At 39.9% G+C, this 22,866-nt stretch overlaps 1 protein-coding gene across 2 annotated transcripts in view; it reads right to left on the bottom strand.

Annotated features, from left to right (window-relative positions):
* Window positions 1-2,998: 2,998 nt before the first annotated feature.
* LOC119735857 (PRKCA-binding protein-like) overlaps window positions 2,999-22,866 on the bottom strand; it is a 31,870-nt gene continuing 12,002 nt past the window's right edge. Inside the window, exons 2-10 of one of the 2 annotated variants that reach the window (XM_038209795.1) lie at window positions 14,638-14,749; window positions 11,853-11,981; window positions 9,826-9,982; window positions 9,060-9,176; window positions 7,906-8,039; window positions 7,134-7,226; window positions 5,492-5,592; window positions 4,641-4,735; window positions 2,999-3,325 (exon numbers count right to left, since the gene is read on the bottom strand). In XM_038209795.1, coding sequence (XP_038065723.1) covers window positions 3,084-3,325; window positions 4,641-4,735; window positions 5,492-5,592; window positions 7,134-7,226; window positions 7,906-8,039; window positions 9,060-9,176; window positions 9,826-9,982; window positions 11,853-11,981; window positions 14,638-14,749 — 1,180 coding nt within the window. In that variant the 3' untranslated portion in view covers window positions 2,999-3,083. The remainder of the gene's footprint in view (window positions 3,326-4,640; window positions 4,736-5,491; window positions 5,593-7,133; window positions 7,227-7,905; window positions 8,040-9,059; window positions 9,177-9,825; window positions 9,983-11,852; window positions 11,982-14,637; window positions 14,750-22,866) is intronic. The other variant, XM_038209796.1, reaches the window with a different exon arrangement.

The raw sequence follows: 22,866 nt of genomic DNA, 5'->3' as shown, positions 1-22,866 counted from the left end.
TAAATAACATATGATATATATTTATATAACACAAATCCAAAAAAATTCCAAATGGAATGCTTTACACGTGAATACAATAAAGAACACTTATAATTTACCTTTGTCATTTTCTAGTTTAGTTTACCACATTTTCATCAGTACACCCGCTCCCATTTGTGTTAAAATCTATTCTGTGCATATCTAATTCTAGCACTTTTAAGCAAAAGTATTGTGAGTTGATCTAAATGTGACATTTCTACAAAGTACCATTTCAAAAAACACAAAAACTGATGTTACTCGACTTCAATAGTACTACAATTCTTGTTGTGCATAAGTTCTTAATGGCAAATTAAATCCTTCCTTTCAATAAAGTCAAATTACAAAGTACAACTTCAAAAACTGATGTTACTCGACTTCAATAATACTACAATTCTTGCTGTGCATAAGTTCTTAATGGCAAATTAATTCCGTCCTTTCAATAAAATTGAATTTCATATAAGAATCACTTCTTTTTGTTTAACTTGTACTGGAATATCAAGGTGAGGATATATTTCATCTCTTCTTACGACAAAACTATTATTTGAATACATGGCAATGCAATACCGTGTCTTTGTAACATTTTTTTTCATAATAAATATCTTATTTACAAATGATACTGTTCATGGACAAGACAACACAATGATTAATAAGCGCAGTATTAACCCTAACTCCCTACTGTCTTTTGCAAACTGTACCAAGTCAGCCAAAATCCATCACTGACCCTGCTTCACATAATGCTTCAGGACCAAATCCGCTGAAATCCACCACAAGACCACCACTGCTATATAGGTGGATTTTGATGGACTTTGTACAGATGGTTTGTATGCCAAAATCCACTCGAAGCGGGGATGGATTTTGATGGATTTGGGAAGGCTAGGGTTAAGACATTGATTTTAAAAGACCAAGTTTGAGGACAAAAATCACTTGTGGTAAAATTCATTGTAGTCAAAATATGTTCAACTTTTTCAAATTTGCAGCACAAACAGTCTTGAGTTATAAACTAGGGGGGTGCATTTACGGGTAGCACGGAAACCGGGTAACCGATTGAAAAAAACATGGGTACTCGGGTATCCGTTAAGTAACCCAGCCCCAAAATTCAAATCTTGGAAGTTGCTGTTCAGTTAAGGTGCATCAATGCAGCAAGATACAGGTGTGTACAGTGAGCATATCTTTACAGTGTAAAGTGCAACGTTTGAGAGCATCATAAACTAATTTTTTGTTTTCCAGAGTAGCCTGGTTTTTATTTTGAAAATTCCCCACAAATGACATTCGAAACCGTTCTTTTTTATTGTCTGAGAAGCTACTAAGTAATTTGTAAAGTTGGTTACTGGTATATGATCCCATAATCTGGAACCAGTTCCTAACATCAATGTCGGGTACTCGGGTACCTGATTCTCATGCACAGCCCTGTTACAAAAAATGTTAAATTATATTTGCACTGTGCGAACTTGCTTTTTGCATACGCAAAGCTGACAGCTACAAGCCTCATTACATGTCTCCTACATTTTAAAATGGTACCATTACCTTTTTCCCCTTTTCTTTTTGCGAACAAAACTTTGTGATGAATACCAAAGTTAACACCGAATTCCCCGAAAGTTGAAAGATACTTCAGAATGAAATAAATGTATAAAAAAGGTACTTTAGCATTTTTTTATTATTAATTTAATGGCATGAAGAACAATGAGAAGTGAAAAGTGTATTAGATGCTTTCATCTCCTGTCTCCAATCTCAGAAAGTTGTCACCTTATTTCAGGATGTAACCTTCAGAGCTGCATACCTGAGGCGTGACATTTTTTACATAAATCGTCAAGTCCACAGAAGCCGATCACAAGTCAATTACGACTCAACCACAATTCATCCAGTCCCAATAGAAGTCATAAGCTATTCAAATTAACTCTGACTAAAGCCATTCTCTTTGTTGTTCATCTACTGTTAGTTGTAGCCGGACCTGTGAATTGACTTGCCAATAACTTGTGACTGGGCTTGTGATGGACTTGTGGTGGACTTGTGATGGACTTGTGATGGACTTGTGATGGACTTGTGATGGGGTTGTGATGGACTTGTGATGGGCTTGTGATGGGCTTGTGATGGACTTGTGATGGGCTTGTGATGGACTTGTGATGGGCTTGTGATGGGCTTGTGATGGACTTGTGATGGGCTTGTGATGGGGTTGTGATGGGCTTGTGATGGACTTGTGATGGACTTGTGATGGACTTGTGATGGACTTGTGGTGGACTTGTGATGGACTTGTGATGGACTTGTGATGGGCTTGTGATGGACTTGTGATGGACTTGTGATGGACTTGTGATGGGCTTGTGATGGACTTGTGATGGACTTGTGATGAGCTTGGATGGACTTGTGATGAGCTTGGATGGACTTGTGATGGACTTGTGATGGGCTTGTGACTTGTGATGGACTTGTGATGGATTTGTGATGGGCTTGTGATGGGCTTGTGATGGACTTGTGATGGACTTGTGATGGGCTTGTGATGGGCTTGTGGTGGCCTTGTGATGGGCTTGTGATGGGCTTGTGGTGGCCTTGTGATGGACTTGTGATGGACTTGTGATGGACTTGTGATGGGCTTGTGATGGACTTGTGATGGACTTGTGATGAGCTTGGATGGACTTGTGATGAGCTTGGATGGACTTGTGATGGACTTGTGATGGGCTTGTGACTTGTGATGGACTTGTGATGGATTTGTGATGGGCTTGTGATGGGCTTGTGATGGACTTGTGATGGACTTGTGATGGGCTTGTGATGGGCTTGTGGTGGACTTGTGATGGGCTTGTGATGGACTTGTGATGGACTTGTGATGAGCTTGGATGGACTTGTGATGAGCTTGGATGGACTTGTGATGGACTTGTGATGGGCTTGTGACTTGTGATGGACTTGTGATGGATTTGTGATGGGCTTGTGACTTGTGATGGACTTGTGATGGATTTGTGATGGGCTTGTGATGGGCTTGTGATGGACTTGTGATGGACTTGTGATGGGCTTGTGATGGGCTTGTGGTGGCTTTGTGATGGGCTTGTGATGGACTCAATTCCAACACTGCATCCATTTGTTCATGTAGCCGGTGAGATGAGCTCCTCCTCCGCCTCCACCACTGCATCCACTTCTTCTCCCGCAGCATCGTCATCTTCATCATCGTCGTCAAACCGGTTAGCGGAGTCGTAATTGATGGTGGTGCGCAACAGATCCACCTCAATGGGGAATATCTCGGCTTCCTTCATCTGTTGATGGCAGTCTTGCAGATAGTTGGCCATGGCAGAGACAAGCCTTTGCAGCTGGAAGACTATGTCTTGCACTGGAAGGCAAACAAGTGAATTGGTGTAAGTATAAATCATCAGATGGAAATAAGGTTGTTTTTTCCCCCTAGAAATTTCTCAAAACCTCCAAAAAACTAACACCAGATTTAACCGGCCAGCTGACCCTAGCAGGCTTGGTGGGTGAGTGGTATGACCTCAGTGCTAGTTTAGCAGGAGGTTGTGAGCCCAAGTCGGACTTGAGTAAGCTTGAGGAAGCTTGTGAACATGTTCTCTCAAGCCCCTCGGACAGCACTTACAACACATTGATTAACCCTAACCTTCCCAAATCCTCAAAAATCCTCTTTGCAAAATGTACGATATTGCAGGGCTGAGGCTATATGGCAATAAGTTGTGGCTGATTTTGGAGGATGCACTGTGTCAAGGTCTTGGGCCGGACTTTGTGTTGTTTATGCTCAGCCGTGCCTAAATTGAGGCCTACATTATACTTGAAATCCTCCGCACTGCTCCAGGATGTCACTGGCTCCGTCTCAACATATTGACAGTGATTGCTGGAGGATTTTGCAGGATTGAGGCAGTGGCCACCCCTACCAAGGACCACATTCAAGAAAATAACAGAGGATTTTGCAGGATTGAGGCTGTATGCAATTTTTACAAGGAGGCAGTTGGAGGATTTTGTAGGATCGAGGTTGCATCCTAGTAAAAATGCCTAGGGAGTTAGGGTTTATAGGAAACTAATCTGGGAAGGGCAAAACCCAATGTTGAAACTAAAACCGCCTTGGCAGTTACTTAAGAACCCTGGGTAGTGTCATCTTCAAAATGCCACCTCCTTCCAACTTTCTTCATGTGCAAGAAATGAAATTGCAGTCAAGTCTCTTGCTTAAGGACATCAGCTCTTTATTTCAAACCCAAAGTCAACTTTACTTGTCTCCAAAGACCTGGAGTTACATTCAGTGAAGACTGCTTTCAATACAGCATCCGCAATTTACCAGCAGGTTTCTTATCAAAAAAATAGTTTACCGGACAAATCTCGTAATTGCCTGGGATATAGGAGTAACTCATCACCACTAAAACTGTATAGCGCCCTCTTGAGTTTGTCCTATGTAAGGCCAGTCATGCCGTTATCGACTGTTCTAGAATACCCAGTTGTTGGTCAGAATCCTGTCTGCATATGTGTCATCTTTCCAAGCCTCAATCATAGGTAAGAACCCCGTAACACTGACGACCTCTCTAATTTCCAAGTTATTCCAGAAATATTCTTATAATCGAAATGATATCGCTCATGTGTAGTTTCATGTAAAGATGACCTAAGTTAAGTCCCAAGGTTCAAGGCCAAGGGTCACTGTCGTGCCTTACCGTGTTTTTGGTCCAGCAGCTCCAATTTGACCATGACGTCAGACCGCAGCTTGGCAAATTTGGCTCGTGCTAGCTGACGACACCTCAATATTAACCTTTATAAAAGAGCGAGAGAAAGATTTATTGACAAAAGTAAAGCTTCAAAGGCAGTAAAGTCTGCTTAAAATGAAAGTATTATAATATTTACGTACTATTTTTCCATGCCTCTTTTGTAAGTACAGCCTGGGTTTGAATCTATCCCTGCTGACTAATATGGGCATTTCTTAGTCCTTTTTTTTTAAAGGTTATTAGATAGGAGTAAATCTTTCAATACCAGTCTTTAAAAGATTGTGACCAGAATCCAATAAATGAATAATGAACTTATTGCGCTGTACTTCACAAAACTGATTGTAACCAAAATCGTTTAAATCTCTTACTAAAACAGCTGACTTACAATAGTCTCATTTATTAAATTAGAGAAAAAAAACAAGCTCTGTCAGATCTCGGAAACTGCGGGCCAACGAATTCGTGTTCATGCAGGAGTCACGTGATTGTGCCATGTAATTTCTGTAGGGAGATTTTTGATCCCAGTGACCCCATGATGACCTTTGACCCCAGTTTAGTCATGTGACATGTTGGGGCTGGGCTGCTGATACTTTCGACAAAGTCTGGTTGAATTCTGTCAAAATATGTAGGAGCAATAGACAATTGCAACGTTTGTTGCTAGCAAATCAATGTTTGTTACTAACTAACTAACTAACTAACTAACTAACTAACTAACTAACTAACGGACAGACATGATGATTTGTTGAGCTGCTATCCTGCAGCTAAAACTCTCATTGCTTAATTGAACTTAGACGTGTTGATTTTACCTGTATTCATAGTTGCCCGTTTCAACCCTGTAGAGTGGTTCCCCCAGTGTAGCATAAGCATATTCTTCATCATCCATCTCTTTTACTTTCAAGCAATAGGACTGGAAAGGGGAACAACACACCATAAAAATCAGGGAGAATACACACATTCTATTCAATGAAAAAAATACTTTCAACCCATTCAAAGATGTTCTAAACTTTGTTCTATTGTTCTATTGATTGACAATGATTCCATGTTCAATTACACCCTCAACAGTTTAAAGGATGAAGAACGCCATGAAGGAAGAACCATTGGACATTATCTTGCCTCGTGCACACTGGTATGTACGTTAATTATACAAATGGTAAACAGTGTGTGGGAACCAACAGTGTCCTTTATTTGCTCTCATTATTTAAAGGTGGAGTGGACCATTTGCAGCTATCAAAAAAGTAAGGGACCAAATTATTTTAAAAAGTTTACTTGGTTTAAAGATAGTAATGACACTATTAAAACTCTCTGTGAAATTATTCCTTCTGTCATGCTGTCATTTTGAAGAAAACAACAACAAAAGAAGGTCATTTCCAAAGATATGTCAAGTGACACATTTTGGGAAATTTCCATTTGTGGTTGGTTTGTAAATTGAGCGAATCCGTGAATGGGTGCAAGCGTTGACATGATTCGGTGTGTGACATATCCCTCAGCTACAATCAGCTGCATGGGAATCACGTCCTTAATGCCAATTTTGGGATTGCGTCACAAGACAGCAAAATTCAAAATAGGCATGGCAAATTTTGAACTGAAATCGGGATCCAGACTATTGTGTTTTCTCGAAATATACAGTATTCACAGAGCTAAAAGTTCATCAGGTTAGTTGTTAAGCATCCGTCTTTAGATTTTGAGAACTTTCGTTGCTTCAAATGAAAAAAAAATGCATGAAGGACAAATGGTCTATTCTGCCTTTAAAGCTTTCTTTTGTTCACACATTGAGTCCATTTTCCTACATTATTTTGGAACCTGTAAACATGTATCTGGAACCTGTAAACGCTTTTTAATGAGCGCAATATGTAAGGGAGCAGACTAATGACCAGCCTGGCAGCTCATGCACAATGTCGATGTTGCTGTTTGTTCTAACGTTACTACTGTTTTCTCCGATTTTCGTCTTGACTATCCAAATTTCCCGAAGAATGTCCGCGTCGGTCGAGATTGTATGAAGATGCAGAATTCTCAAGCCTTATGGCCTTACTGAGGTCACCTCAAGCTCCACTCTGAAGGATATTTTTGAGAGTTTTAAGGGGATCAAAGCCTCATCTGGAACATCAGCCGACTTTGAAGAAAAAAAAAGTAGGGGAAAAAAAAAAATGTATCGCCGCACCCCTTTTGGAGCAAGCTCCATACCAGAAACTGGAGACTTTTTTTTTTGCCTTATAGTCCTCTTTGTATTTAATTGACTGACTGGCTGACTGACTGCTTGTGAGTCGGGCAGTGCTATTGTATAGGATTACCATGTTATGTCCCATTCCGTAGACCACAACTAAACACTTCCAGTCAACAGCCATTCCGAATCGAATTGTTTGGCATCTAGGACCAGTTTTACTACACTTGCCTTGTAGTATTTTGTGTCCATGATGTATTTACAATGAGCAAACACACACACAAACTTACCAAATACTCAAACTTGGCATCTGCGTATTTCTTGATGGTGAGGCGGGTGTCTGGAATGGCTTTGGTGAGAAAGGTACCCAAATCGGTCAGCATCTAGAAAAGTCGAGTACATTCAGAACAAAAGGAGTTAATATCATATTGCGTAGGGCTCACAAATTCTACACATAAAGGTGAAAAAAAAAACCAATAATTAAATAAAGCTAATTGAAAGAGTGTAGAAATACATGAAACGTTTTTTCCTTCAATAGATTGTGCACATTAATGTACATTATTCCTTGAATTAACGTTAACATCAGTTAGACGATAATAATAATAACCGAGTTAGATAATAAATTGTCAATGTAGATTCTGAAAATAAAAGTAATTCAAAGGTATTTTAAGTCAATGAAGGGCAAAACCCGGAACTTAAAGTTTCATCAGCAGTCAAAGCTGAACAATTGAGAAAGTGATAAAACTAAGGATAACAAATTTTTTTTTAATAATTAAGTGTGCATATGTGTTTTGCATATGTGTTTTGCTGTAAAAAAAAAAAAGGAATGATTTACATGTACATTCAAGGGCGGACCCAGAGAGGGTGAGGGGGGGGGGCTGGTGTGGAAGGGCTCTCTCAAGTGAAAAATGTCCTTATTTGAGAACATTTCAGTCACTGCTGGGGGGGGGGGGGGCGCCCTGCCCGTACCACCCTGGAAACCCCAATAAAACTTTCTGAACAAAAAACAAGTGCTCCATATGCCCACAAATATTCTTAACTCAAAAAAAGAAGAAAATTTACAGGCTTGACTGTTCTAAGGAGACGGATGCCAAACTTCTCCATGTTCCTGTGAGCGTCTGCAAACACTGTGAATGCCTCGCTAGCCTTTGGCTGGGGCTCCCTGGCACCAATGACGCCGAAGATCTCGCCAAAAGCTACATGTGGGGGAAAAACAATATTCAAAAAGAAGATAAACATGATGAATATTGGATGAAATGCTTTGTCCTCTGCCTTCAAACATGTTTTGCATTGTTGACATGTAAATTACTTTTCAATTTGGTTGAATAGACTTAGGGGCAGTTTTACGGGAAAGGTTGAAAAATGAAAAATTGGAAATACCTTCATAATTTCCCAAGAAAAAAATAGAAAAACATGCAAGTTTTTTTCAACAATTCCCCCCCCCCCTCCCATATTGCAGCAATCTACAAAATTTATTTTTATAGGTTTACGTTAAAAAAATGCAAACTGAGGGAAAATCAGATGAGATCACAAGAAAAACTCGCAAAATGGCTGAACACATCGACTTGTTCCCAAAATACAAACACCAAAGTTCATCATGATCGGACCCACGGTTTTCAAGTTATTCTATTTTAAAGTGAGGCCTCACCATTTTCCGTTAAACAAGTTAATAAAAGAACGTCCTTTCCTGAACATTCTTTTTTACATGCATTAAAAAACTCAGAGGAGATTTCATAATAATCTCCAATGTGAAGCTTTGTGGACTTCTTGTTTGGAGGCAAAAACCTGTTTTGATGGACAGTTAACTCTGATTCATACTTTTCTAATTATCTCAGGGTCCATTCTTTGAAGAAAAAAATCATAAATCATCCCTTCAGACTTTTGGATACCATGGACCCCCATAAGACTTTCTGTGCAACCTTTCCTGAAAACTGCCCTTATTACATTACACTAACTCAATTAATGTAAAAAACTGTCTTGTTAATCATTTAAATGTCTCTTTGTGGTTTTCCTTAGTGAATTTGTTCACTTTCCAATTCTTTAAAAACTGCAATTTCCATATTAACATGTGGAAAACAATATCTAAATTTCAAACTGTTTATCAGCAAACCTTGGAAGTTACCTAGGAAAACAACTAATTTTGTGATTTCGTTATCATTTTTTAAACATTTTTTTTGGGGGGGGGGGATTATTCTCCATCACATATTTTCACCTACCTTTGTGTGTCTGGGAGAGGTCATAGAATGCTTTCAGCATCTTCTTGGCGTGTTCCATCAGGCCCTTGTACATCACCGCTGTCCCCTGAAGCTCGTCCATCTTCTTAATTAACACATCTGCAGCAAGGGCAATACACAAACAAATTTGCATGATTTTTCACTGTTTCTAAGAAAGTATCTCTCGAATTCAAAATTTCAAACACACTATGACTGCTTGACGAACAATCATTATCAAACTCAGAAACAAATATATATAGCCATTAACCTTAACTCCCTCGGCATTTGTGCTAGTACGGTATGCAGCCTCAATCCTGCAAAGTCCTCCAACTTCCTCCACGTAAAAATTGCACACGTCTTCAATCCTCCAAAATCATCCATTATTTCTTGAATGCAAAATCCTCCAGCAATCATGCACTGTCAACATGTTGAGGCAGAGCCAGTGACATCCTGGAGCAGTGCAGAGGATTTCAAGTATAATCTAGGCCTAAATTTAGGCACGGCTGAACATTAACAACACAAGGTCTGGCCCAAGACCTTGACACAGTGCATCCTGCAAAATCAGCCACACGTTTTTGCCATAAAGCCTCAATCCTACAAAATCTTCCATTCTGCAAAAAGGATTTTGGAGGATTTGGGAGGTTAGGGTTAATACGAGTACAAGTACTTTACAACAAGTAACATTTTTTTATTTCTGCAGACCTGGTTCACAGGTTTCAAGAAACGGTTAGCCCAACAATAAAAGATTGAAATTGGGAAAGCTGCTGACCATTGCACAAGATGGCCCGACTGAGACCCAGGGCATCTGCAGTGGAGGAGCTCATGTTCTCTACCATGCGATGCTTGGCCTTCTTCAAGACGATGTCCAGGGACTTGCCCTGCTTGGGGTCGGCGTGCAACTTGTTGTAGTTCATGATCACCTCCGACTGCAATAAGAGTGACGGGGAGACAAAAAATTAACAATATAAGTAGTGTTACATACATTATTAACCCTAACCCTCCTCAAAGACCTCAAATCTCCTAAATCCATCAGGTGTTTTGGGAGGATTTTGGAGGATTTAGGCTGAATGCCTGTTTATTAAGTGTCCATTCACTGATTTTGTAGAATGCACTGTGTCAACGCCTTGCGCTGTAGTGTACCCCCTCCCAATAATTTCTCTCTGTCTGCATTTAAAGCTTCAGTCGGCATATAACCCACCAAATCAAAACACTGAACAAGGACATGTCCCATGGGCATTGCTAATGGAAGGGTCGGGGGGGGGGGGGGGTGTTTCCCACCCCCAATTAAGTGTTTGTCGGCATAAATCGTATGTGTTAGCAAATATGCCATAACGAACAGCGCCACCCATTGTCCGACAGTGTCAAAGATCATTTGCTTTGCTTGAATAGTGCCTCCATTAGTTAGATGGTGTCCAGGGTCTGTTGGCAAATTTGTTGTGGTCCCCCCTCCCCCCCAATTCATATCAGTCTCGCTATGCTACACCCCTGATTAGGGTACATTGGTTGTGCCAGAGCAGCAACATAGGTAAAATGGACCCTGCCACGTCATACCCGGTAGGAAAGCCACATACACACTTGAAATCATACTTGCAGAGATGCCAAGTTTACAGACTACAAATTAGTAATGATTCTTCCTGCAAAGAGTAATGCTAATGTAAATACATCGGACAACAGTCAAGTTTAAGAGTAACCACAGTACTCTTCAGAGTAACCACAATGTTGGCATATAGGACAGCTGGAATTTTCAAGAGTAGTAACATGCCTCAAAATCCTAACAATTACTCCAAAAGAGTAATGGTTGGCATCTCTGTACTTGATGGATTTCAATCGATTGAATACAATTCATAGTGCATGCATGTGGATTTATGCAAGACCAAGCTCAAAGTGTTGAATTGTGTTCAAAGTTTCATGAAAACATTCTTGGCAAATGCTTTCACAGTCGGTCGTCTTGCGACGATCCAAGAATTTCACCTCTCACACCGCAGTAGGAATGCCCCCATCAGTCCTTCTTAATCATTACCTCGAGTTCCGAAAACCAACGCAATAGAACCGAGGTCATATACCATTATTCCACGCTCTGCTGTCCAGGCGGTCGGCCTGCTTTGAACACTCCAATTTTTTTGTCAAAGTAAACGTTTCAGCTGCGCTCGGCACTCTCTCGGAGACCGAGAGGAAGGCCAGGCGGGCAGTGGCGCGCCTTGCAGCGGACCACCAGCATGCACCCAAGATAAACTACGAGCTTTTTAACTCACACCCTGTGAGTGACCACTGATAAAAATAGCTGAAAACAGCTGAAAAAGGTGTAAAAAAGGTGAACTTTGGAAATCTCCTATACTTTTGTACACAGCATGTGAGGGAAAAAAGCTGAAAGCCAAAACAAAAAAAGCTGAAATCAGCTTTATTAAAAGCTGAGATTTCACACCCCTGTTAACTGCAGCAATTTTAATATACGCTATTGGAGCTGGAATTAACGCGGCTGCTGGCACCAGACTTGCCCTCCAATAGATACTCGTTAATCCAGTTCGTTAGTGTGACGTCAGTTCATTCTAAACCACGCCCACTGGCCATTAAGTAGCATTGGAACCATTGCAACCGGAAGTTAACGCAACTTGAGTGCTTATCCAATGGGCGCTAGTAATAAGTGGTGCACGTGCCTGTATGACGTTTTTACTAACGAACCGAATAGGCCACAGAATGTTGTTGTATTCTGGCTAAGCAAAAGGCACAGAGACCCTCACCAGTACCTCTCCATCTGCACTGACAGTTTCTCAAGCACTTGTTTGAATTCCTGCTCACCTTGATGGCCTGTATCATCCGAGCCACCTCCACTTTTGTCCTCCCTTTAACCGACTTTCCATTGACTCCCACAATCTCGTCTCCTGACGCCAGCGTGCCGTCCTTAGATGCTGGGGTATTATCAAACACCTACAGTCAAATCGGGAACAAGAAATCCATTTAATCAATATTCATAAATACCTAAGACAGTTTACGCATTCCTATTGGTCGAGAGCCCGTCACGTGGCCGGTCTTAAACGGATGATAAAGACATGGCTAGCTGGTCTTAAACACTTTTCCAGTGTCACAATAAAATGTGGACTCCTAAAAATACAGTGCCTCTTATCGTTTCATTGGTTGAACGTTCACAATCCTCATGTAGGCATGCGCAACACCACCAGGGAGTCAGAATTTTATAGTTCTAAATTCAAAACGCAACGCGCCAGGTGCGTTCTGCGCGACATCGCGCAGAACATGCTACGCGTGCGTCAATCTCCATAAAAGGGTTGTTTACATCTTACTCTTGGCTGAACACTCCATTATTTTGCAAGAGGGATGTTTCAAAAAGCATAAAGTGAATTTGTTGAACAAAATCGGGATGTTTTGAACGAATTATATGATTTTTTTTTTACTGAAAAGGTATTTATGAATGGGAATAAATATGTGCTCCGTCGGTATTTATCACTCTGTTTAAGACCACTTTGAGTCTGGGTGCTGATAATTACCCTCGCCTCCGGCTCGGGTAATTATCAGCACCCAGACTCTAAGTGGTCTTAAACAGAGTGATAAAAACCTCCGGAGCACACATTTATTCCCTTAATCATTACAGTTACAAGACCATGCTGGCCTAGTTTAGCTGGACCTGAAAGTCTTAGTTTAGGGCATTCAGTCAATAAGGGGGCAAAAGGCTGACCCTTTAGATCAAGGAAATATTATCTATTATTATTTACATCAGGCTTCCAGCAGTAAAAGTAAATCAGCTTATTGTACGCTTTCATAAAAAGTACCCAGATGACTGCCATAATTAAGTACCTGCTTGACTGCAGTCATCCGGGCATTTTCGCTGGTTCCCGCACGATCAAGAGCATAGAAAGTCACAGTTGTCAACCACTCAACCGAGCGTAGCGCGCGCGTACCGTCGAACACGGAACACGCTGCGCACATGCAGCGGCCACATGCAGCGCGCAGAAGGCCAGGTATACGCGCACTGTTGTCAACAATATTACAGTGGCAGCTTAAAATAGTTGACGAAAAAGACGAAATGAGGACAGTGTCTTGAATTGTATTTCTTGCGGATCAAGTCAGCCTGATATAATTATAATAATAATAATACTGGATGGCTTTTTTTCGCTGGATACAAGAATATATTGCACTTGCTATGATAATATTGCACAAGTCGAATAGCTCGTGCAATATATTCTTGTATCCACCTCAAAGCCATCCAATATTATGCAAATATTTCATCCATTATAATTTCTGTACAAATGAGGCAATGGGCAGGTTTTAGAAACAAAAACGTTTCCCCGAGCTTTTCTATCATCAAATAAGAACTATTTAGCCTACCGTGTACATTTTGAAGAAACGATTTCTGTAATGGTTTTGATTTTGAAAGTAAATTCTGAGTAAGACAAACGAGGCAAGCCTAGAAAAGCTGGACCAAGAGTGCGTAAATTCTATTGAATTGAATTGTTTTCATGCATCTGTTCTAGTGATGGGACAAATTGGAGGTTTCAAAATCCTCTGGAGCTGTTTTGGGACAGTTAAAATCGACAAACATATGGTTTTCTAGAATTAAAATAAACAACTTGATTATTTTCTTCCTGTGCCGATATCGTGAAAAAGGAAGTCCCCACTTTTTTTTGTTTTGTTTCGGATATTCAGTTTCAAAATTCTAAATAGTAGAATCAAAACCGGATCACCAACAATTCGGATTTGAGTCCCAGTACTAGTCTGTTCTACACTATGGACCAGCTTTAGCTCACTCATTGGTGCTTCAGGGTAATCCTATACAATAGCACTGCCTGGCTCTTGTTACCAGTCTACAACTACTCTAAGTCACGACAAGTGACGGGGAGTCAGTCAGTCGGGGAGTCAGTCAGCACAAAGAGGACACTAGGCCAGCCCTCTACGCCCAGCAAAAATTATTGCATCCATTTTAATCTCTGTTCAAATATCCCAGAGTTACAAACCAGAAAATAGTTTCCCGTAGATTTCAAAAACAATTTTTCGAAGTGGTTTGAATTATGAACCGTTATTTCCCATTTGAAAGAGTATATTTCCTATTCAATTTTCTGGACTACTCGTTTATAACTTGTGAAACTTTTGAAAGTGTTTTCCATTTGGTGGTTCTTAAGGTCAAGAATGTTGGGCTTTTCAGCCAACTTTGCTGAAAAGCCTTTGTTTTTGTTCTGATTTTTCTTTCTTCTTCTTTTTTTCTTTTTGTTCTATCCCTTTATGTTTGTTAAAACGCATACTGATCATCAGGAAACTTGGTGGGTAGTTAATTAATGTTACTAGTATGGAAAAATTGAAATGATGTCATGATGACGTCATCACCTGATTTTTAAAAAAAAAAAAAAAATTATTTTTTGCTTCTATCAAATTGGACATAAAATGCTCTTTGAACTCTGATGGTACATGAAATTGATCATTTACATGTACACGACTACACATCCATAAAAAAATATTATGTAACTCATAAAATAAGCGGAAAAGCCCTATGTTATGTTCTTAAACAGACACAGACTTTTAATCTGATATCCCCAGAACAACATAATAAAAATGTTATATTGTGGAGGGTACCAACCTGTACAATGTAGAGACAGGGGCATAGCGGGGCACCACCCCCTATGCTGATACCAACCAGGTTCTGCTTGTCTTTGATCAGGCTAACATTCCCCGGAATGGCCTCCATGCCCCTGAAAGAAAACCAAAGGAGAACAAAAATTGACACCTGCACGAAATTTCAACACATGTTTTAACCCTACTTAAAGTCATTTTTGCTAGGATGCAACCTCAATCCTGCAAAATCCTGGAAAAATTGAGTACAGCCTCAATCCTCCAAAAATCATCTGTTATATCTTGAATGCAGTCCTTGGAGGGGTGACCACTGCCTCAATTCTGCAAAATCCTCCGGCAATCACTGTAAGTATGTTGAGGCAGAGCCAGTGACATCCTGGAGCGGTGTGGAGGATTTCAAGTAAACTCTACATTGTAGGCCTAAATTTATGCATGGCTGAGCATAAACAACACAGGGTCCGTCCCAAGACAGCGCATCCTCGACAAGATTTGGGGAGGTTAGGGTTAATATGTGGAGTGCGGTGGCCTGGCCTCGTGATCTGGAGCGTCACAAATTCTGCAGGCTGTGGGTTGGAGTCCAGCCTGGGGTTGTGGTGTGTGTCCTTGGGCATGATACTTTGTCAGTATAAATACATGTACTTCTCTCCAACCAGGAGTAAAAAAGGGAACCTGTGAGTCAGAGATGGTTATTGTACCGGGGTATTTGAATTACATGTGTACCATAGCTGAATGAGAGCCTGATTTCTGATTTAGTGTTTGTGTGTACACAAGAAGATGCAAATCAAACTTTTAAACGGCAAATTCTAAATAAAGAAGCGGAAGCAATGGAATTATCCATTTACGGTACCAGACCCCAAAAAACAACCAAGTTTGTTACCTTTCCAGCATTGAATAATGCCGGTGTAGCGTGAATATCCGACTCCATGAAATGTGGACTCATTGGTAGTACTGCGCACGCGTGAGTACGATACTATGCTATTTTTAGGATCGTTTCGGGCGAGTGACCTGTCACGTGCGAGGGATCAACCAATAATAGGGAAATAGGGGTCCGATTTTCATAGGAGTCGGATTTTCAAGTGACACCGGTACCCATTGAACACCTGGGTTGAGAGGAGTAATTGAGGTAAAGTGCCTTACTCAAGGGCACAACACGCATGGCCACGGCGGGGCTCGAACCCACAACCTCACGATCATGCATCCTGTGCTCTACCGCTAGACCACACGTGTCCATATGTACATGTACATGTGTACATGTTCTTCCTTCACAGAAAGTCAGAAGTTCAAAACAAGGTTTACCTTTTATCATGTTTATATTGGAAATCATCATGTTGTCCATAAAATAAGGAGAGTAAATGGGCATCTCCAATGAAGTCCATTGGGTCGCTGTAAGCCTGTAAGCTGCCCTTCATCAACGGCCCAATCCAAGCCCATAAACCCTATCGACGGCAATCACATTTTTACCCACTTTCGACAGCAACATGCACAAGTCCAAAGTGCTACACAACTGTACTGCTATTAAGCACAATAGGGTAGTGGACTTTGGGTAGTAAAGCCAACAAGCTGACCTGCTTTTATTTGTAAAACTCTATGGTTCAAAGACCTTTTTTTGTATTGTGTTCACGAGTGCAAGTGGCATCTAAAAAAAGGTGTCTCTCAATCATTTTTTCTTTATACTATGGTAGCTTTCAATGTAAAATTAAATGGGGCACTGATGCTTTATCATGCTAACAGACACCAAGATGGTACAATGTACGGTACATGTCATCTGCCCTGGTTCATTGTAATTCAATTGACATATGGAGTGTTTGACTTCATCACACAGGGTGTCCCCCCCCCCCCCAAAAAAAGTGCCCTCTTTTTTTTCAGCTTTTAAAACAAGTGATCCACAGATCTCGTGTGTCGCCTTTTCCTGCAGTCGATCCTATGTTTTGTGTTCCCCTTTTGGAAGAAATTGTAGTCCTAAAAAGGACCGTTTGGTTAACTTCTTAGATGTTTACTGCGCTGCTCTGTCTCTGCCCTCTACTTGGTAGCCTCTTTCACGGCTGCAAATTTCGGCCTGTGTTCTTATTGCGGCAGTCAAATATCAAGATGCCACGGACTTTCAAAAAAGCGACCCTTTTTTTCAATTGGCCATAACTCAATAAATATTTTTTTCCGATTGGAAACACTTTTTGGTTGTTGAAAAGCTAATGAACTGCACTCTTCAGATATGTAACAATATTTGCGATGCATTTTTTAAAAGCTGTGAAAAAGCGGGCACTTTGATGGTTCTTTTTTTTGGGGGGGGGGACACCCTGTATGTGTCTGTTATGCCAACTATACCCTCAGTCACTTCTTTGATTTAAAGCTACAGTCCATCATTTGCAGCTATCCAAAAATAACTGACGTAATTATTGTTGAAAAACATACTTGGTTGAAAGATAGTAAGGGGAATAAACTCCCTGTGAAATTATTCCTTCTGGCAAGCTGTCATTTTGAAGAAATCAATGAAAGAAGGCCTTTCCGAACGGTGCGTCTAAAGACGCATCATTGGAAATTTCAGTTAGTAGTTCGTTTGTGTATTCGGCGAAGAGCGCGCAAGCGTTGACATGACGCACACCCGCGCGCGGTTGCTACGATTCGTCGGATCAGTGCGAGGCATCGCATAGCTGCAATAGCTGCAATCGGCTCAGTGAGAACGTGTCTCGGAAGCTGAATTCAGGCCCAATTCAAAACATGATTCGGCAACTTTTGATTTGAAATTGAGATCCCAGAATGTTGTTTTCGCCGAATACACAGCTGAAGCTGAGCTGAACCTTCATCAGTTTAGTTATTCATCACTCTTCTTTAGATTTTGAGCACGTTAGTTGCTTCAAACGAAGAAAATGCACAAATTACAAATGATGGACTGTACCTTTAAGACGATCCCAACTTAAATTGGGCTGGCCCAACTACAGCTTAGATGACGCTACTCCATGCTCACACTTGGCACGCAAATTTACGAACTAAGCCATATCGTGTGTACATCATGTACACATCGGTCACATGCGTTCCAAAGTGCCAGAGAAACTTAATTGGGCCCAATTGGGCTGCAAAACGCGCTTTGAACGAGATGATGTTAATCAGAAATACCATTTAAAAATAAACATCCACACAACTATCCTTTCAAAACTGGGCGTTTTTGTGTTATTCCTGAATTATGCTTGCCAGAGGCAGGGTCCACTTTTGCGACCCCATAAATTCGAGCTGTTTGGGGGCTAGTTGTGATTTCATTCATAAAGTGTTCGCCTTTTGCCGACGTTGAAGAAACCACTTTTTTTTTTCATAATTGGTGATTCATCACCGCTGTTCCGGAGACACACAATGAGTACATGTATATCATACACTGAAAGCAACACGAAAACGTATTCGTACTCCGTCATGTCCCCTGTAAACAAGCGGGTTTTTCTGCCTTTTCTCGGGAATGGTAAGACATTAGGTTGGTTTCCTTTCAACCAGATGTTTGAAATAGGCTAAGTAAACAATCCAAAACATAAAATTTGGGGGGATTTCAGGACCTAGTGCCCCTTTAACACATTCTGTGCAACTTTCTACTCCTCTTAAAAAACTATTTGACGTCCCTTTGTGGTTAAGTTTATTGAAAAGTGCACTTCTTTAAACACTGAGGGCACTGATGTTTTGATGTCACTTCAGGAAGACACTGTTCAGTACTTTAAGGGTTTTCTGTTCCTAATTGTGAACCAAAAAAATTGTTTGTTGAAAACAATTGTAAGAAAAAATTGCTCGCTGGCTTACTGCCATGGTACTGACACTGACGAGTTTGTTACCTTTCCAGCATTGAATAATGCCGGTACCCATTTAACACCAGGGTTGAAAGGAGTAACTGAGGTAAAGCGCCTTACTCAAGGGCACAACACGCATGGCCATGGCGGGGCTCGAACCCACAACCTCACGATCATGCATCCTGTGCTCTACCGCTAGACCACACGTGGCCATATGTACATGTACATGTACATGTTCTTCCTTCACAGAAAGTAAGAAGTTCAAAACAAGGTTTACCTTTCATCATGTTTATAGTGGAAATCATCACATTGTCCATAAACTAAGGAGAGTAAATGGTCATCTCCAATGAAGTCCATTGGGTCGCTGTAAGCCTGTAAGCTGCCCTTCATCAACGGCCCAATCCAAGCCCATAAACCCTATCGACGGCAATCACCTTTTTACACCACTTTCGACAGCAACATGCACAAGTCGAAAGTGCTACAAAACTGTACTGTTATCAAGCATAGTAGGGTAGTGGACTTTACAACCATCGAGCGTGACTTTTGGGTAGTAAAGTCAACAAGCCGACCTGCTTTTAATTGTAAAACTCTATGGTTCAAAGACCCTTTTTTGTATCAATTGTGTTCACGAGTGCAAGTGGCATCTGAAAAAAGGTTTGTCTCAAACAATTTTTCTTTACAGTATGGTAGCTTTCAATATTAAGTTCCAAGGTTAATGAAGCATGGGGCATTTATTATGCTAACAGACACCAAGATGGCATGTACAAAGTACGGTTCATGCCATCTGCCCTGGTTCATTGTAATTCAATTGGCATATGGAGTGTTTGACTTCATCATATATAAAGATATATACATGTATCTTTATATCTTTATTAACAACCCTGGTTAGGCAAACAATATGATTTATAAAATCAACTTTTTTTTAAAGACGGGCCTTCAGAGGGACTTTGTTGAATATTTTTAACTTTTAAACTGAGGTTTTATCGCTGGTGATATTTAACGACAACTATGACGACGATTCTTGAAATCGAATTTTTGGACATGTACCGGTACGTCTAGGGGTGTGCATTTACAGTAGTACAGGAATCCGGAAACTGATTCAAATAACATGGGTACCGGGTATCCATTAAAGAACCCAACCCAAAAATTCAAATCTCAGAAGTTGCTGTTCAGATTGTGCGTAAAGGTCTGCAAAACTGCAACTTTCGCAATGTTTTTCATTTTACAATTTTCCCACTGATGACATTCGAAACCTTTCTCTTTCATTGTCTGAGAAGTTACGGTGTATTTTGTAGAGTTGGTTACGGGTACCGATCTCATAATCTGGAACCGGTTCCTGACATCAACGGTCGGGTACTCCGGTACCCGGTTCCGATGTACAGCCTAAGTATGTAGGTCTACATGTACACATATACCTTCGGCCGACCATCATTGGAAATTGTGACAAATATTCAATTTTTCCTTGAAAATGACAGTACACCAGCTGCCATGATTTCACAGGATGCTTATGAGATAAAGACTTTAATTCAATTACAGTATCAAGTAAAGGATTTCATAATAATGTAGTAGTTATGTTTTTTGATGTTTGCAAATGTTGCACATTACCTTTAAAGGTAAAGTAGATCATTTGCAGCTATCCAAAAAGTAACTGACAAAATTATTTTTGAAAAGCTTACTTGGTTTAAAGATAGTAATGGCACTGAACTCCCTGTGCAATTAGTCTTTCTGGCATGCTGTCATTTTCAAGAAAACAATAAAAGAAGGCCGTTTCCAAAGATGCGTCAAGTGACTCATTTTGTAAATTTCACGCAACTTTTGATTTGAAACCGACATCCTGGAATATTGTTTTCTTGGAATAGACAGCATTTAAGAAAACTTCTTCAGTTTACTTGTTAAGCACCCGTCTTTAGATTTTGAGCACTTTTGTTGCAAAAAAAAAATTGCACAAACGACAAATGATCTACCCAACCTTTAACTGAAGCTTAAATTATACCACATAATAAACGCAAAAGAATTTTAAGCATATAGGGCCTATCCAAAATATACGATGCAAATCAAGACAGATGTTCTACCTAATAAAATTTTTTTTTTAATTCAGAGTGTCGTGAATTTCATACCAATATATATTTCCACACATTTTCACTGGAAGTTTCTCAGTACACCAGAAGTTGCCAGTTCATTTTTCTAAGATGTTATTGCTTATTCTTTGTCATTCATTTTGTAAAGCAAAAACAAGGAATCCAAGGAGACCATGACAAAAAGTGTCCACCTTTTCTTACACATAAACAAAAGTCAATTCAGTACAGTTCAGTGTAACCTTTAGCCCTAACTCCCTAGGCCTTTTTGCTAGGATGTAGCCTCAATCCTGCAAAATCCTCCAATTGGCCTCATGGAAAAATAGCATATAGCCTCAATCCTGCAAATTCCTCCGTTGTTTCTTGAATATGGAGGGGTGACCACTGCCTGAATCCTGCGAAATCCTCCGGCTATGACTGTCAATAGGCTGAGGCAGAGGCAGTGACATCCTGGAGCAGTGCGGAGGATGTCAAGTATAATCAAGGACTAAATTTATGCACGGCTGAGCATAAACAACACAAGGTCCGGCCCAAGACCTTGACACAGTGCATACTCCGAAATCAGCAACGCACTTTGGCCATGTAACCTCAATCCTGCAAATTCCTCCAATTTGCAAAAAGGATTTTGGAGGATTCAGGGCAGTTCGGGTTAGTGGAATATAGTCGCGGATAAAGTATCAACTCAAGCAGCTTGTGAATTGGCACCATTTTCCCCAATAAAGTTAATGACAAGAAAGGAACATACATACTGGCACATGTACATGTACTATTACATGTGTAGATGTGTAACAATTTATTGATGTATTGATAACCATTTACATGTACAAGAATGCCACGATACATTACATATCCTCACAATACGGAATTCTTTATTAGACAGTGGGCCAGAAATCTTATCTCGCCTAGAAAATGAAGTCCGTTTAAAGCTTTTGGTGGCTACATAAAAATGCTTGCTCTGTGTCAATTTGAGGGTGCTGAATTCAATTCTTTCTGTTGCCAAGCTTTCATGTTGCACGTTTAGGCAAAATTTTCGTCCAAAAATCCCCCCCCAAAAGTCCGTTTTAGGGGCCTCTGACAACCAATGGCGCAATCCATAAAGATCTCAGGAATGGCCCCTCCGATTTTAACGCAGATTGTCACCCACTTAGAATAATTAATGATAAATAACTGTAAACAATTGTAGGCTCATAGTCAAAGGGATTTCATAATAACGGTAATAATGCAAAAACAATGCTTTGACTGTATACTTATGTGCAATGGTTTTTGAGGCATAACTGATTTAAATCCATATGTCATACCCGACTATTTCCAATTTTCCATAAATGTAAATGACTGAATAACATGTACTGGTATGTCATTAAATAGTCTTTGAGGCAAAAAAAATCATATTGAAAGTCTGTTTGTCATTGTTTTGGTAATTACATTGTAACTACATGTAAGTAGGAAATTATGCCATATTCAGTGTTGTATGCTAACACAGCATTTTCCAATGTATCACTGAAATTGTCCATGTGATGCTGAAAGATTACCTCATTATGTCGTTCATCCCAATTAAACAAACTGTCTAAAACTTGAATTCCAAAGATTTTATAATTCTGGGAAATAATTATGTAATAATACAACAAAACATTTTTTTTTTAAGGCATTATTTTTCTAAAATGCAGAGCTCGAAGAACTCTTTGTAAAATGACCGAATTACGTCATTAACCTAACATGAAGTATTTTGATGCCAAAAGTTTCATAATTTTAAGGGTTTCATGGTATAAACATGTATGAAGTACGAAATAAATGCAAAACTTAAAGCTTTGGCCATATTATGCAATGTTTTATGCTGGCAAATTGTGTTTTTAAGGCATCACTGAACTTCCTTTCGATTCCACAAATGTGAAGCTGAAAGACTATTGCAGATTACTGAATTATGTCATTAACCCAAAATGCACTGTCTAGAACTGGAACTTTTATAATTCCAAAGATTTCATAATTATGGTAATTAATTATGCAGATGGGTGTTTACATAAATGTGGAGGCCAGTGTGTGACATTAGGGTCAAATTTTCAAAATAACCAAATTAAATTCAGCTTCACATGGTTTTGCAGTCTAGGGTCTATATTTTGTCAAAAACAAAACCATTTTTTCTGTAACATGACCCTTTTTAGAGTAGCAACATGATAAACTAGCATATGGGACACAAATTTCACCTGTAACAGTGACACCAAATTGTTAATTTCTTTTAGAGCTCTCACCAGGTTATTGTTCAGGTATGGTAAAGACATGTTGCTTTTTAAGCAATTATTTGCAACACATATAAGTTAAAAAAAACTTTAACACTATCCTTGTTCAACATTTGTTGAAAATCAAATATCAAGTTTCAGGAAATTTGACATATTATGATGATTACAA

Source organism: Patiria miniata, unplaced genomic scaffold, assembly GCF_015706575.1.
Source record: "Patiria miniata isolate m_02_andy unplaced genomic scaffold, ASM1570657v1 HiC_scaffold_29, whole genome shotgun sequence".
Classification (NCBI taxonomy): domain Eukaryota; kingdom Metazoa; phylum Echinodermata; class Asteroidea; order Valvatida; family Asterinidae; genus Patiria; species Patiria miniata.
The sequence above is the reverse complement of the archived record's forward strand: the minus strand, read 5'-3'. Positions and strand labels throughout refer to the sequence as shown.